This window comes from Bos taurus, chromosome 12 (genome assembly GCF_002263795.3).
Source record: "Bos taurus isolate L1 Dominette 01449 registration number 42190680 breed Hereford chromosome 12, ARS-UCD2.0, whole genome shotgun sequence".
NCBI lineage: Eukaryota > Metazoa > Chordata > Mammalia > Artiodactyla > Bovidae > Bos > Bos taurus.
Window position 1 is genome coordinate 24,017,364 of NC_037339.1, and position 14,500 is coordinate 24,031,863.

Below are 14,500 nucleotides of genomic sequence, written 5' to 3' on the forward strand. Positions count from 1 at the left end.
TCCCTCACACACTGCTACCACCACCACTACCACCGCCAGCATCACCAGCAATAACATCTAAGCCCTGTGACATCTTTGCTTCTGCAGTAATCTAATTGGTATTTTTTTACATTTAAGAGTCATATATTTATCAAAAATTCTATTGCATACACATAGATTTAAGCCTTTTATATTACTTTTGCTATGATTACAAGATTTATTTCTTTCTCCTTTGGTCAAAAGACTCACTGTTTCCATAGTTAGCATTCATACATATGCATCTGTGCACACACAATGTCAGAAACTGAATGTTGGCTATGGACTACAGGATCTGATTGTTCTGGGTGACTTTTGCATAAATTTTGCTCTTGAATATGTCATTTTTGAAACCAGGTTATTTTGTCTTTCTTGGTGTAATCTGATAAACTACTTTCTTGTAATATGTATCGCCTTCCCTCCACATTTCTTCTGAATATTGCTTCTTTTACAGCAAATTATGCTTTCGTTGTCAACAGGACAATTAGTGACACCTTTGACACAATGAAAGTAGTAAAACTGTTTCTGGTGTTGTAGTAGCAATATATATACCTTCATTCTTGTTACAAAATGGTATATCCTTAAAAATCTTCACATTCTGCAAAGGTATGAAAAATAGGGATATGGGAAAGGATTAGAGAAAGATTACCTCAAATATATTAAATCAGAGCTAATAAAATATTAATAAACCACCCCGACCACCCTACCAAAAGTAGATCTCCATCTTATCCCTCTTTGTTCAATAAAATATGAGCAGACACTTAAATCTTAAATCTCCACCTTAAGCAGACACTTAAATCTCCACCTACATTCCACCATCAGTCTGAATTTTGCATTCTTTTTTTGAAGATTTTTTTTTTTTTGATGTGGACCATTTTTAAGTCTTTATTTAATTTGTTACAATATTTTTTCTGCTTTTGTGTTTTGGCCACAAGGCATGTGGGGTCTTAGCTCCCTGACCAGGGATCAAACCCATGCCCTCTGTGTTGGAAGGCAAAATCTTAATTACAAGACCACCAGGGAAGTCCCCAAGTTTTGCATTATTAATCCTAGAGTTCCATGTTTCCTCCTTCATGATGTAGACTGTGGAATGGCACTCACTCGTTCTATTGGCAGATGGTCTCTCGGTTTTCACTCTTGGTGGTGGTTTAGTCACTAAGCTGTGTCTGACTCTTGCAACTCTGTGGACTATAGCCTACCAGGCTCTTCTGTCCATGGGATTTCCCAGGCAAGAATACTGGAGTGGGTGCTATTTCCTTCCCCAGGTGATCTCCCCAACCCAGAGGTTGAACTCTTGTTTCCAAATCAATCAGCAGCCTCAGATCAGATCATTCTCTCAGTCGTGTCCGAGTCTTTGCGACCCCATGAGTCACAGCACACCAGATCTCCCTGCCCATCACCAATTCCCGGAGTTCACTCTGACTCACATCCATCGAGTCAGTGATGCCATCCAGTCATCTCATCCTCTGTCGTCCCCTTCTCCTCCTGCCCCCAATCCCTCCCAGCATCAGAGTCTTTTCCAATGAGTCAACTCTTCACATGAGGTGGCCAAAGTACTGGACTTTCAGCTTTAGCATCATTCCTTTCAAAGAAATCCCAGGGCTGATCTCCTTTAGAATGGACTGGTTGGATCTCCTTGCAGTCCAAGGGACTCTCAAGAGTCTTCTCCAACACCACAGTTCAAAAGCATCAATTCTTCGGCGCTCAGCCTTCTTCACAGTCCAACTCTCATATCCATACATGACCACAGGAAAAACCATAGCAGCCTAAGTGACCATTAAAAGCAGAACTTGGATTACATACGTTCCCAGCTCAAGGCCATTCAAGAACTATGTTTTGAATACATTCCCAAATCTTTGCCTTGCATTTCCTGGTTATAGACTCATTGCCTCCATTCTCTCCCTTACATGCAGTACTCTATTGACAAGCTCTCCCTCTTCTACATCCTAGAATGCATCATGCTGTCCCTGCTTCACTGTTTTCCCACTTTCAGATCATTTTTAACATAATGGTCTTCTCTGAACTTTTAAATGTTGCTTAGCTGCCATTTTATCATCTTTCATGTCACAGAGAGGCCACCCCCAATCACCCTACGGAAAGCAGATCTCCGTCTCTCCCGGCTCTTGCCATGTTTCTCAAGGATGTTGACTTTCATTTCCCAGGGTGCTGTCAATGTTTAATACGCACATTTGACATACAGATGTTTAATAGATATTTTATGCCTGCAGCAAATATTCATTATACACTTGTTATGTACCAGACCCTTTTCTAATCCATGCATGTAGATCAGTGAGCAATGGAGACAAAAATTCAACTGCTTAAACCGTAGAAATCATTCTTTTTATACCTATACTTTCCACATATTGTAGTGCCATCCTGTGATCAAATATGGTCTTTGTGTGAACAATCTTCCAAGGCAGTATGCATGAGACTAATTTTATTCCTTCCTGCATTTAAATAATTTTAAAAAGATATGAAATTCTAGTTTCAAAGTTCATGTTGAGAGGGGAGGCTTTTATCCATCTCAACTTTTCAGTCAATACCTCATTATATTCTAACCTTCAAATTTGCTGTTAAGAGGTCTGATATTAATCTGATCCTTTATTCATTTTATGTCCTGGACTTCCCAAAATATTATCATGATTTTCTAGTAAAATAAGGATAAATTCATTATCACTCTTAGCAGTAGGGAGGACATCACATTGATATAGCTGTGTAGTGCCACCAGAGGGGCCAGCTGGAAAGAATATCCATAGAGATCTGCCCTGTGTGCAAGGGATTTAAGGTGGGTCTTTCAAGATGGGAGAATGATGGAGATTGGGCAATATATGTGATGTTACTAATTTAGGATTGGTAGATTTAGCCAGAGCTTCCCTGGAGGCTCAGCAATAAAGAATCCTCCTGCCAATGCAGGAAGTGCAGGTTCGATCCCTGGGCCAGGAAGATTCCCTGGAGAAGGAAATGGCAATCCACTCCAGGATGCTTGCCTGGGAAATCCATGGACAGAGGAGCCTGGTGGCTACTAGTCCATGCAGTCGCAAAGGGTCAGGGACGACTCATCAACTAAACAGATTTAGCCAAGTGAGGGGTCTGGAGAGAATCTTGATAAGAAAGATAAGAAAGCTGTTTGCCCAGGTGAGCAGGATGTTATCTTAGGTAAATTTAATTGCAGGAATTTCTTGATGGGAACACTGAAATCTTGAATTATTTATTGGTTTACAGTCTTATCACCCCTGAGAAAACATTTTATAGAACAAAAATTTATTTTGACCTAGCTATTCCTTATGTTGAAAGTGGTAGCAATTCTCTTAGGGGATTTTTTTTTCTCCTCCTTTATAATTTTCTTAATCTGTGAAGCAGCTGTTCTTCTATGTCTTACATGATGCTATGGATTCTTTCCATATGAGGTCTTTTATCTTCTGTAATTATGAAAATTCTTGGTCATTACTACTAAAAATATGTCCCACACACCATTATTTATTTTCTCTTCAGTCATTTGCTATATTATAGATGTTGGCTCTTACCCATCTATTCTCTTTTTCTCTTCACTTTTACAGTTTCAAACTGGGAAAATGTCAACGATCTGAACTTTAAGTTTGCTGGTTCATTTCATGATCATTCTACCAGTATCACCAATTGCTTTTTTTAATTCTTACTCTTGATTACTTTTATTCCTCTGTTTTTCTCCTATCCTCTTTATAATTCTGTAAATATTAATAGGCATATTTTAGTCTCCTATTAACTGGTATATAAACTTGATTTCTCCCTTTATGAGATATTCAGTTTGCCGGCCCTGGCTGTCTTGTACTTTTTTTTTTCCCCCTCTGCGCTCTCATTTCCCTGGAAGTATCAGTCAAGTGACTTAAGTCTTACATCCTTCTGAGATTTAGATAGTAGTGATAGCATATTCCAAAGGTGAGAGTTATAGATGTGTTGATTTACATGTTATAGGTCTTTGTGGGGGGAAAAAAAGCTTGTGGGTAAGGTATGTAGAGAATAAAAATAGGTAAAAAAAAAAGAAAGAAAGAAAGCATTTTGCCCAGGCTATTCAGTAACTTATGACCACTGACTGGCTGTCCAGCTATTCATTGTGGCATTCAGTGGGCTAAACAATCTTTCAGCACATGATTAAAGAAATTTTACCCTGTTAATTTTATTCCTTTACCCCAAAAAACAGAGAAATAATTCTAAAAATATAATCTTTAATTTGTTGATTCATCAGTAAATTTGGGGCAGTAACCACTTGCTTTGGATTGGGATGCAATACTGTGTAAGTCCCAATCTCTTACACAGTAAAAAGAAAAACACAGTTCACAGGGTCTATGAAGATGCATAAAGGAGGTCATTAACTCTGCCTTAAGAGGAAGAGAAGAAAAATCCACAGAGGCTGTGATAGTTCACAGAGGTTTTAAAATTTGGCAGGAGTTGCCAGAAGGCTTAAGGGGAGGAACAGAATTCTTATTCTAAAGAACAATATGAGAAAATGCTTCGAGCTGTAGTGGCCAAGTAGTTTGGATTCTTGTCAGTGTAAAATCAGGTTTTTCAGGGTTTGACTTGGGAGATACATCTAAGAAAGCATTAGAAGCCAGATCATGCAGGTCCCATATTCTATAATAGGTTATTATTTTCCCTGTGGATGGTTATGAGTCATTTAAGGATTATAAGTACAAGAGTGATTGAATCAGATTTATATTTTAGAAATTTTAGGCATGTGGCATTGCGGAGGCTAAATAGGGAGGAAGCAAGGATAATATCAGTGAGATTATTACAAGGATATTGGTGTAGTTGTGTGAAAGATGATGAAGAAAAGGGCCTGGAATTAGGAATGATAGTAAAAATGAGAGCATTATGCTTTTATGTGCACAATGCATTATGCCAAAGATACTGATATTATAATACTACACCAATGGGCTTCCCTGGTGGCTCAGAGGTTAAAGCGTCTGCCTCCAATGTGGGAGACCTGGGTTCGATCCCTGGGTCGGGAAGATCCCCTGGAGAAGGAAATGGCAACCCACTCCAGTATTCTTGCCTGGAGAATCCCATGGATGGAGGAGCCTGGTAGGCTACAGTCCATGGGTCGCAAAGAGTCAGACACAACTGAGCGACTTCACCTTCACCTACTACACCAATAGCAAGAAAAAAAATCCAAATAGGTTTGAGTGTGAATAAGTCAACTGGGAAATTTTTATTTCCTGTCAGATTTCAGAAAAAAAAAAAAAGAATACAATCTGGATATGTGCTGTACTATCCTAACAAAAAAAGGAGTCTTTATTTCTCGCTGTATCATGAGCTCACACCTGTACAGATGTATCCTCTAGCAGTTAGGGAATCAAAAGTCAAAAGAAAAAGAAAGGAAGTTGTTTGGGCAAATTTTATTTTACTTTTAATAATGTTCACTCAAAAGTGGAGATTTCTGTTTATTTTCTTTCCTTTGTGTTTTTCGGAATTCAAGTTCCCTGCTCTTTCCACCACACGCCTAAGCTCATCCTTTAGGGAATATGCCTTCTGATCGCTATAAATATCTGAAACTTTTGTTTTCCTGTGTATCTTCAAGATGTTTAGATAACTGCAGTTTTCATATCTAGGGACAATTTTTTAAAATTTCTCTTGAGATTGATGTCAAGGTGAAGCTCTCTTACATTTTTGTTTCTTAAGCCCTGAACATATTTAGGAAAAAGAAATATTGGGTTAATTTAAAATTCACGTGCAGGATTTGAGTCTTTCTGCATCACATTCCATATCTCTTCCAAGTCCTAGAAACATAACTTGATGAAGCAGCCATTTCATTTCCAGTTTATGCATCATAAAGGGATCATTGAAATCAAAGGATCTGCTAAACTCTGTAACTTATGGGGAAAAAAATTTTCCCCCTCAGAAAGTTCATTCTGAAAGTGCAGGATCAGGAATAGGCTTTTATTTCCACATTGGAGATAAGTATATTTGCTTCACTGAGTCCCATGTTCTTTTACAGACTTTCTATCCAGTAGCAATTCCATAGTTTCTGATAAGAGTGTCAGCTCAGGAACCATCAGCCTTATCAGCACCTTCTCTTTGCGATTACATTCATATATCACATTTTTAAATTGTTAACCTTGATTTTTGTCCTTCAGTTAGTATCACTGCATCTCAATCCAGAAGGACAAGTCAATGTACTGAAAAAATTATATACTCTTCCTTACTTTTTAAAGTTTTTAGTCATCAGTCAGAGTTACTCCATCTTTTCTCTCCCTCTCCTTTTCTCTTTCTCTATATTTTACTATCCCATTATAAATAACTCAATTTTATATTTTATATATTACATTTTAAATGTATTTTAAATACATCTAACCTTCCCAACATGAATTCTAACTTTTTCCCAATCCAGGACATTTGAAAGAAGATAGCAGATAAATGGTCTTCCTTAGCACAAACTCTCCTGATTCTTCTCGCCTGTCCTTCATGAGTATTGTTTTTCTCACTTTATGGATGGAGAGACAGGTTGTCTAATGGGAAGTCTCATGCCCAGTTCACAACTTAAATATGATGTGGACTAGAATATGTCTTTTTTTATTGAAATATAATTGCTTTGCCATGTTGTGTTAGTTTCTGTGGTACACCAAAGTGAATCAGCTGTATGTATACATATATTCCCTCCCTCTTGAGCCTCCCACCCTCCCCTTATCCCATCCCTCTAGTCATCACAGAGCACTGAGCTAAGCCTCTTTTGCTATACAGCAGGGTCCCACCAGCTTTCTGTTTTACACATGGTAGTGTATATATGTCAATACTAATCTCCCAATTATCCCACCCTCCCCTTCCCCTCCCCACCATGTCCAGCTGTCCATTCTCCACATCTGTTTCTCTATTCCTACCCTGCAAGTATGTTCATCTGTACCATTTTTCTATATTCCACATGCATTAATATATAATATTTGTTTTTCTATTTCTGACTTACTTCAATCTGTGTTACAGATTCTAGGTCCATCCACATCTCTACAATGACCCAATTTCAATTCCTTTTTTATGGCTAAGTAATATCCCGCTGTATATATCTTTATCTCAATATTGTATTACTTTTTTTGAAACATACTTGTGTAGTTTACATTTATGACAGTCCTCTGGAGTAAATGAAATGGATTTTAATGTCTAATTTCTCATTATCTGTCTTCTCTTTTCACCCAATTTCTTGTATATATTCTATGTTGTCCACTAATCCCTTCATTGTCACCAACATCTTGCACTCTGACAAGGATAATGCTGTTTACTATCTAATTTCTATTGGATACCATGATTAATAAAATAAAGCAAATGTAATAAAATAAAATTCATCTTTTCCATCTTTGAGACTGATTCCTAATCCTGATTGAGTCATAATTCATATGAATTTCTTATAGGCTGTGTATGTGTATGTTCATACTTTCATTTTAATTTATATTTTGGGCAACAATCAAACATTAGTCTTAAGCAAAAATGTTGTGGTGAGAAACTTCAGATTCAACTCTAGAAAACGAAGGACAAAGAGTAAGGTAGTAGAGAATGTGTACTGCTGAAATAGAATAGAAATGGCAGTTATTATCATCATAAGGTATTCATACTGTAGTCCTGATAAAATTGCCACGTGAAAAGTACATCACTGATCACACACACTGATCACACACAAGCTTATGGACGCTGACATGAATAGACAAGGAGTGCTGGGGAAGTGGGTGACAATTACCTTCTTAAGGCAGATATTTTAATGTTACTGCTGATGCGTATCTGGAGTAGGAAATGGCAACTCACTCTAGTATTCCTGCCTGGAAAATCTCATGGACAGAGGAGCCTGGTGGGCTATATAGTCCATGGGGTCGCAAAGTCAGACACGACTTAGTGAATAAACATCAGCTGATATATATATGGTACATTTGTGGTTAGAAAATTAAAATGATGATATGTAACATCATAATGATGTTCATTTATTGAAGCTTTGGTATATCTGAGGAATATTAAATTGTCTTTATCTGATAATATAAATTTTATTCCTGTTACTCTAGTAAATTAAAGCATCCTCCAAATACTGAAATTACAATCAGTTCAATTAAGAAATTTAACATCTAAAATGGATACATTTGAAAACCAGTATTACTTTTCATCTTCCTCCAAAAAAGTAATATTGCCATTTAAAGAATTCACAACACTCAGTCTCCAATTGTGAAAATAAATGTGTATCATGCTATGTAGTTGATCATAATACGTTTAAAACAAAAAGATTGATAAGATGGGAAGCATTTGAGAAAAATATTTTGGATTATAAGATTGCCACTTTTTGCTTAGTCTATAAAGAGGCCTTAATAAAATGCTGAATCTAATATGCCAGAAAGGAACAAATTATGAATGTACAGCATTGTATATTAGACTTTGAACCTAGATATTTGAGAAATTATGATGAATAATCTGGACATCAAAAATTAAAACTTAACTGCTTGGTAATGCAAACAATGAATAATTTCTCAAATTGAGAACATTACATTAAATATAATCACATTTGTTAATGCAATGCATATTTAATCTATAGTTAAAGCATTATTCAAATCTGGTTGAGTTATAAAATGATAAGGTCAATTAAGATAAATATGCATATTCAGGTACCTAGAATGCCCCATTTATTTTAATTTGATAAGCAAATGTATGTAAATAAATATGTGAGTTGAATATTAATGACATAGAATAATAAAATAGTTCAGACTGTACATATAAAATCAGGAACTAATAGAAATAAAGAAGTTATGCTCATAGCAATACATTTTTATAAACTTTGTATCATTAAGATGATTATGAAATCAGCAAGACTTTGAGAGACATTGGATATTTTTTATTAATCTATTTTGAGATGATAATCTCATTTATTTGAAGTAATTTCCTCATCTTCAAGTGTATCTTTACTGTAACCTCAAAATAATATTATGTTTTACAATAAATATATTCCTGCCTTGTGATTTATTGTTCTGTGCTTTGGAGGTAAGAGAATTAAGAAAAATAGCATTTTCATAATAAACCATATATTTAATCCCTTTCTAAATGTTTTCTTTGGAAATTAAATTGCCTAGACACATCTTGATAATACCATCGGTTCACATTCTTTCTTCCTCAATTAATTTACCTATATGAGGAAAACAATACAATTATACTCATCAGGCTTGGTATGATATTTTATTGACATTAATATCACTAAATAACATAAACTTTAATGTCAGTTCTTACAAACATTAAAAATAGAAATGAAAATGAAAAAACACTTTGCCAAGATGTTGATATTCTGTAACCTCAACAGCATCTTCAAGATGAGCAAAATTCAACAGTGAATGACATACTTGAAAATCCCTGGTCCATTTTGCAGACCTCATAGGTACAGCCTTTGACTTTCAAGGTTCCCTGTTAAAAACAATATGTGTTTATGATAAATTTTGTAAATAATTTTTAAAAATTACAGGTGCAACCCCTGAAAAATGTCAGTTTTAAAGTCATCTTTAAAAGCAACTTGTTATGGAACTTCCCTGGTGATTCAGTGGTTCTGACTTCACTTTCCAATGCAGGGAGTGCAAGTTCGATCCCTGGTTGGCGGGGCTAAGATGCCACATTCCTCATGTCCAAAAAAATCAAAACAGTAAACAGAAACAATACTGTAACAAATTCAATAAAGACTTAAAATTTTTAAAAGTAACTTGCCAAATATTAGCCTTTCTTTATTCTTCTTAGATAAGAAGTTTTGCAACCTGTGTTTTGAGATCACTGAATAATTATTACCTTCTTCCGGGGTTTAAAGGGAAAATAACTTAATAATTAAGTTTTATCATTATTACTGGCATTGTTGTGATTTAAATGTGATGCAGAATCATTAAAAAGTGTGCTAACCCTAATCCTTTTGTGTTTTGGTTTTTATTTGCACTTTCAGAGACAAAGACATAGGATGGCATGAACATGGCGCAGTTCTATTACAAAAGAAATGTTAACGCCCCCTATAGAGACCGCATCCCTCTCAGGATAGTCCGAGCAGAATCCGAACTCTCACCTTCCGAGAAAGCCTACCTAAATGCTGTGGAAAAGGGAGATTATGCAAGCGTCAAGAAATCCCTAGAAGAAGCTGAAATTTATTTTAAAATCAATATTAATTGCATCGATCCTCTTGGAAGAACTGCTCTTCTCATTGCAATTGAAAATGAGAACTTGGAACTCATTGAACTCCTCTTAAGCTTTAACGTCTATGTTGGAGACGCCCTATTACATGCTATCAGGAAAGAAGTTGTGGGAGCTGTCGAGCTGTTGCTGAACCACAAAAAGCCCAGTGGAGAAAAACAGGTACTTGCAAAAATATTGGTTTTCATTTATTTTACATGCAGAAGGTTGCTATGGATGGTCAAATTCTCCCCCAATTTTAAGAAATATTAGCACTGAAATCAAAACTATTATGATGGAAAACTACTGCTAAGTACACATTTTATACTCTACAGAAGTCACCATCACCTGCACCTCTTACCCTGGCTAAGGAGCCTTTAATGAGAACCAAAGCAAAACTAAGTAACCTATGGTGGCTTCCCATACATTAGGGACATGTTTATGTAATAGTATATAAATTTAGGGGGGTGGTGCTACCGTTTTCTCCTTGTCCTTCATTTTCTGAACATTCTGCAGTAACAGGCTGAATTCTTTTGCTATTTTTCTTTTTAACCTTCTTGCCTGTTTTGGAATTCTGTATCTTATTGCTAAAGTGAGTTGTACATCTAACCCTGATACTGCTTTTTAGCAAACTCTAATGAATTCTTTTAAATGGAGACAAATTTTTTAAAAAAGCAAAAAAGTTTACTAGAAAATAACTGTAGATTTAATATATCACACTTACTATTGGCAAAATGTAGTTGTATCTTAATGTCATCAGTATAAACTAAGCTAAAATGGTACATGATTATAAATACTATCTGGTTTTTATTCCTGTTATCTCCCTATTTTTTATCCCTAAGGAAGTGGAAAAATCGTAGACAGAAATGAATAAGGAATCTATTTTTGTCTGTCTACATTATTCCCTGGTACTGCCCTGTATCTGAACTATTTGATCCTTTATCCCTTCACATTGAACTCTTCACTTCCCGACATCAAGCCTCATTGACTAATTGCAGAAGACACTGCATGTATTTCATTGGCTCAAAATCTGTCCTTTCAAGTAAAATCTTATAAAAACATTTGTTTTTACACCTCTGGCAGTTTCTGTTCTATTTGATAAAGGTGCAAGTATTTTCTGCAAATGACGGACTCTTAGAGACATTGTGGTTTACTCACTACGTCGTGTCTGACTCTTTGCGACCCCATGGACTGTAGCCCCACGAGGCTCCTCTGTCCACGGTATTTCCCAGGCAAGAATCCTGAAGTGGATTGCCATTTCCTTCTCCACGGGATCTTATCAATCCAGGGATTGAACCTGGGTCTCCTGCACTGCAGGCGGATTTCTTTACTAACTAAGCCATCTTAGAGACATTACATTCTTTAAAAGCAAGACCTGCTGTAGCTATTATACCATTATCTTTGCTTTACTGGAGGACTTTGATCAGAATCATTGCCATGATTAAGACAAGAATTTCAAGGCTGGATGTCTCCTGAAAAGGTCTCCCCAAAAGTCTGTGTTCTTTGGCCCATTCTTATGTCTTAACATCAGGCACCCTTTTCCCTCACCTGGCTCCAAACTTTGATAAAACAACACTCCACAATGGCAATACCTCTTTGCTTTTTGCTTTACTGGTTTTTAATTTTTTGTTTCATATCCAGTTGTTTGGGTTACCTTCCCACCATATTGATCTGCACCTTGATTATTAATAAAAGGTAGTAAAGGTTTGCAAAGGTTTGAAATCTGGCAGGAGTCTGAAATATCCCAGGCCATGTATTTCTGGACAATTTCTCTTGTATCAGTTTGTAAGACAAGAATTTTCCAACTTGTACTATCCTTGACAGGGGTGAACAGGTAGTAGTAACATTTAAAGACATATGTTATGTTATATCCCAGTTTTCCACCACTAGAGAAACCGGACACTTAGACAGGAATGAGTAGGAATCTGTTCTTATCTGTGTAAGTTAGGTGCTACTTCCCCAGTCACCTTGTGAATTTGAAACACCTTGCACAATCATACTCCTAAAGTATTTGCATTCCCTAATAACAATGATCTTATATTGTATACCCTCTTGTTTATTATGTATAAAAGCAACCATGAGACAGACTTGGGACTGTGTGTCTAGATCATTTAAGATTGTAACAGGTCTGTAGAACAAAATTGCTATTGTGTTTTTCCTGCTTATTACTATATAATCTTCTTAATTTTATTGTCTAGAGAGCAGTGACCAAACATTTCAGTGTCTCTTTAGTCAATGACATTTGTGCTAGCCAAAGTAATTTGGTGTCTGGAGAAGATATCTGCTATTATGAGATTGTTTGTTGGAAGATGTTCAACTTCTGAGCTAAACTCTAGTCTGACAAGTAGGTCTTGGCTTTTTAGAGGCACTTGATCTGGAACCCTGATCATTAATAAAAGGCAGTAAAGGTTTGCAATCTGTCAAGAGTCTGAAATATCCCAGGCCTTGCGTTTCTGGAGGATTTCTTTTATATCAGTTCGTAAGCCAAGAATTTTTCTTTTTTGTTTGCACATTCTAGAATTCCTCTTCAGCAAAGACCCTGAGAATCAACAAAAGTTGTATCTTTTGGTTTGAACTTTGTAATTTGGAAAGAGCAACTCCAACCTACCTCAGAGTTCCTGGTATCTTGTACAATAAAAGTGAGGTTGTTACACCAGGAAATGTATACAGTATGGCACATAAAAGGGGTCCTTGGGGTTTGTGGGGGAGAGAGGGGGGCAGACGAACCCCATTAGAGCTTGGCTGTTTATCTGTGACTTACTTAGACAATGCATCTCTTAAGTATGGCCAACATCATTTGGAATAAAAGTTTCCATTAGCCAGCATCTGGTAGGTAACAAATAAATGCTTGACAGGATTTTTTATCTCATAAATTGTAATTCCTTAGAAGATTCTTGTGATCATGAAAGCCATTTTGTGTTTACTCTGTTTGCCTAATTTGCAGTCTTACAGGCCACCCTCAAAGACCCTGGAACACATTACCATTAATTTTGTTGAGGTCACTGAAGCTGAGTGTTAAAACCTAAGAACAATAATATCCAAGTGGTCAAAATCAGCATAACTTGTCTTAAAATGAGTCAAGTAAAAGGATCTATTATAAAAACACACAAATCTGATGATCAGAACATTTAAAACTTAAAATGTGACAGATGTGGATCAGGAAATAGACTCTTCTCTGACGAATGTGTCACATGTTAATTTCTTTCTCTGGAATAAGATGCAATGCGTGATTGCCTCCAGAAATCATGGGGGCTTGAGATTTCAGATTACTCGGCTTATTCTTCCAGTACATTCACCAGGGAACAATTTACAATTTGCGTATGCTTTTTGGGCCAGGTCTGAGCCCCGTCACTGGGGAGGAGACATGATTTTTTTTTCCTAGAGTCTAGTTGTGAAGAGAGACAGGAAAAATATCATGGGGATATGAGTAAATGTAATCACAATGGAAAAGAGAAATCAATCCTTGGGTAATTATGAAACTAAACTGACTAGACATGGTAAATACAAAATATTATTGGGTGGAGGGCATCGGGGGAGCAGGAGAAAGGCCTGAAGGAGAAGGACGAATGTTTGTTTATAACCGGGGAGAGTTAATTCCAGTAACTGAGGTAGAGACTCTAAAAGAGGTATATGAGACCTGTTTGGATATACTCAGCTTTTGCTTATTGACATTGACATCTAGGAGATTATCAGACATTTTGGTCTTAAGAAAGGGGTTTGGGATTTATATACAGACGATAGGGAGGACCTTGAAGTGCCTAAAGTCACCTGTTGTCCAATCACTTTGACATTGTTTGTATGTCCTTTCCCTTGTATATTGTTTAAATGTTTATAATGGTGAATATGTTAAAAACTTTTCTCAATGCCACATCTAATAAAGATATTTAGATTTTTCCAGATAAATAAATGGGCACAGATTATTAATTATTTTATTCCCTATTTCATGTACTTCTTCATAAATCAAGATACTTAGTCCTTAGTGTTTTCATTTTTACTATAAAAAATGGAAAGAGCAATACTTTATTTCTTTTCATGTAGTATACAGCACGGAGAACCTGTCATTCTCCACATTGGGCAGGGAGATGGGAGATTACGTATTCTTACTGAGACTGCTTCCTGGCTGGAATCATTACTCTGGTACTCTCTGCTGATTTTACTGAACTTTTCTTTAACCTCCTTAGTGCCGTATTTCTCCGTAGGGAATAACCAACAGTGACTTCTCAGCTCCCTTTTTTCAGTCAATTGATTGGTTACTTGACTTCTAATTATTTCTAGCAGACCTTTCTCTTTGATGTCTTCTAAGGCCAGGTTCAATTTCAGTTTCAGCTGCTTTAGTAAATGCTTATCAGAAGCA

General features: G+C 36.3%; 1 protein-coding gene across 7 annotated transcripts in view; it reads left to right on the forward strand.

Annotated features, from left to right (window-relative positions):
* The window catches only part of TRPC4 (transient receptor potential cation channel subfamily C member 4), a 208,151-nt gene that overhangs the window by 52,083 nt on the left and 141,568 nt on the right, over nt 1-14,500 (forward strand). For all 7 annotated transcript variants that reach the window (XM_010810662.4, XM_015473750.3, XM_059891956.1 and 4 more), the window contains 1 exon segment: nt 9,926-10,329. In XM_010810662.4, coding sequence (XP_010808964.1) covers nt 9,946-10,329 — 384 coding nt within the window. In that variant the 5' untranslated portion in view covers nt 9,926-9,945.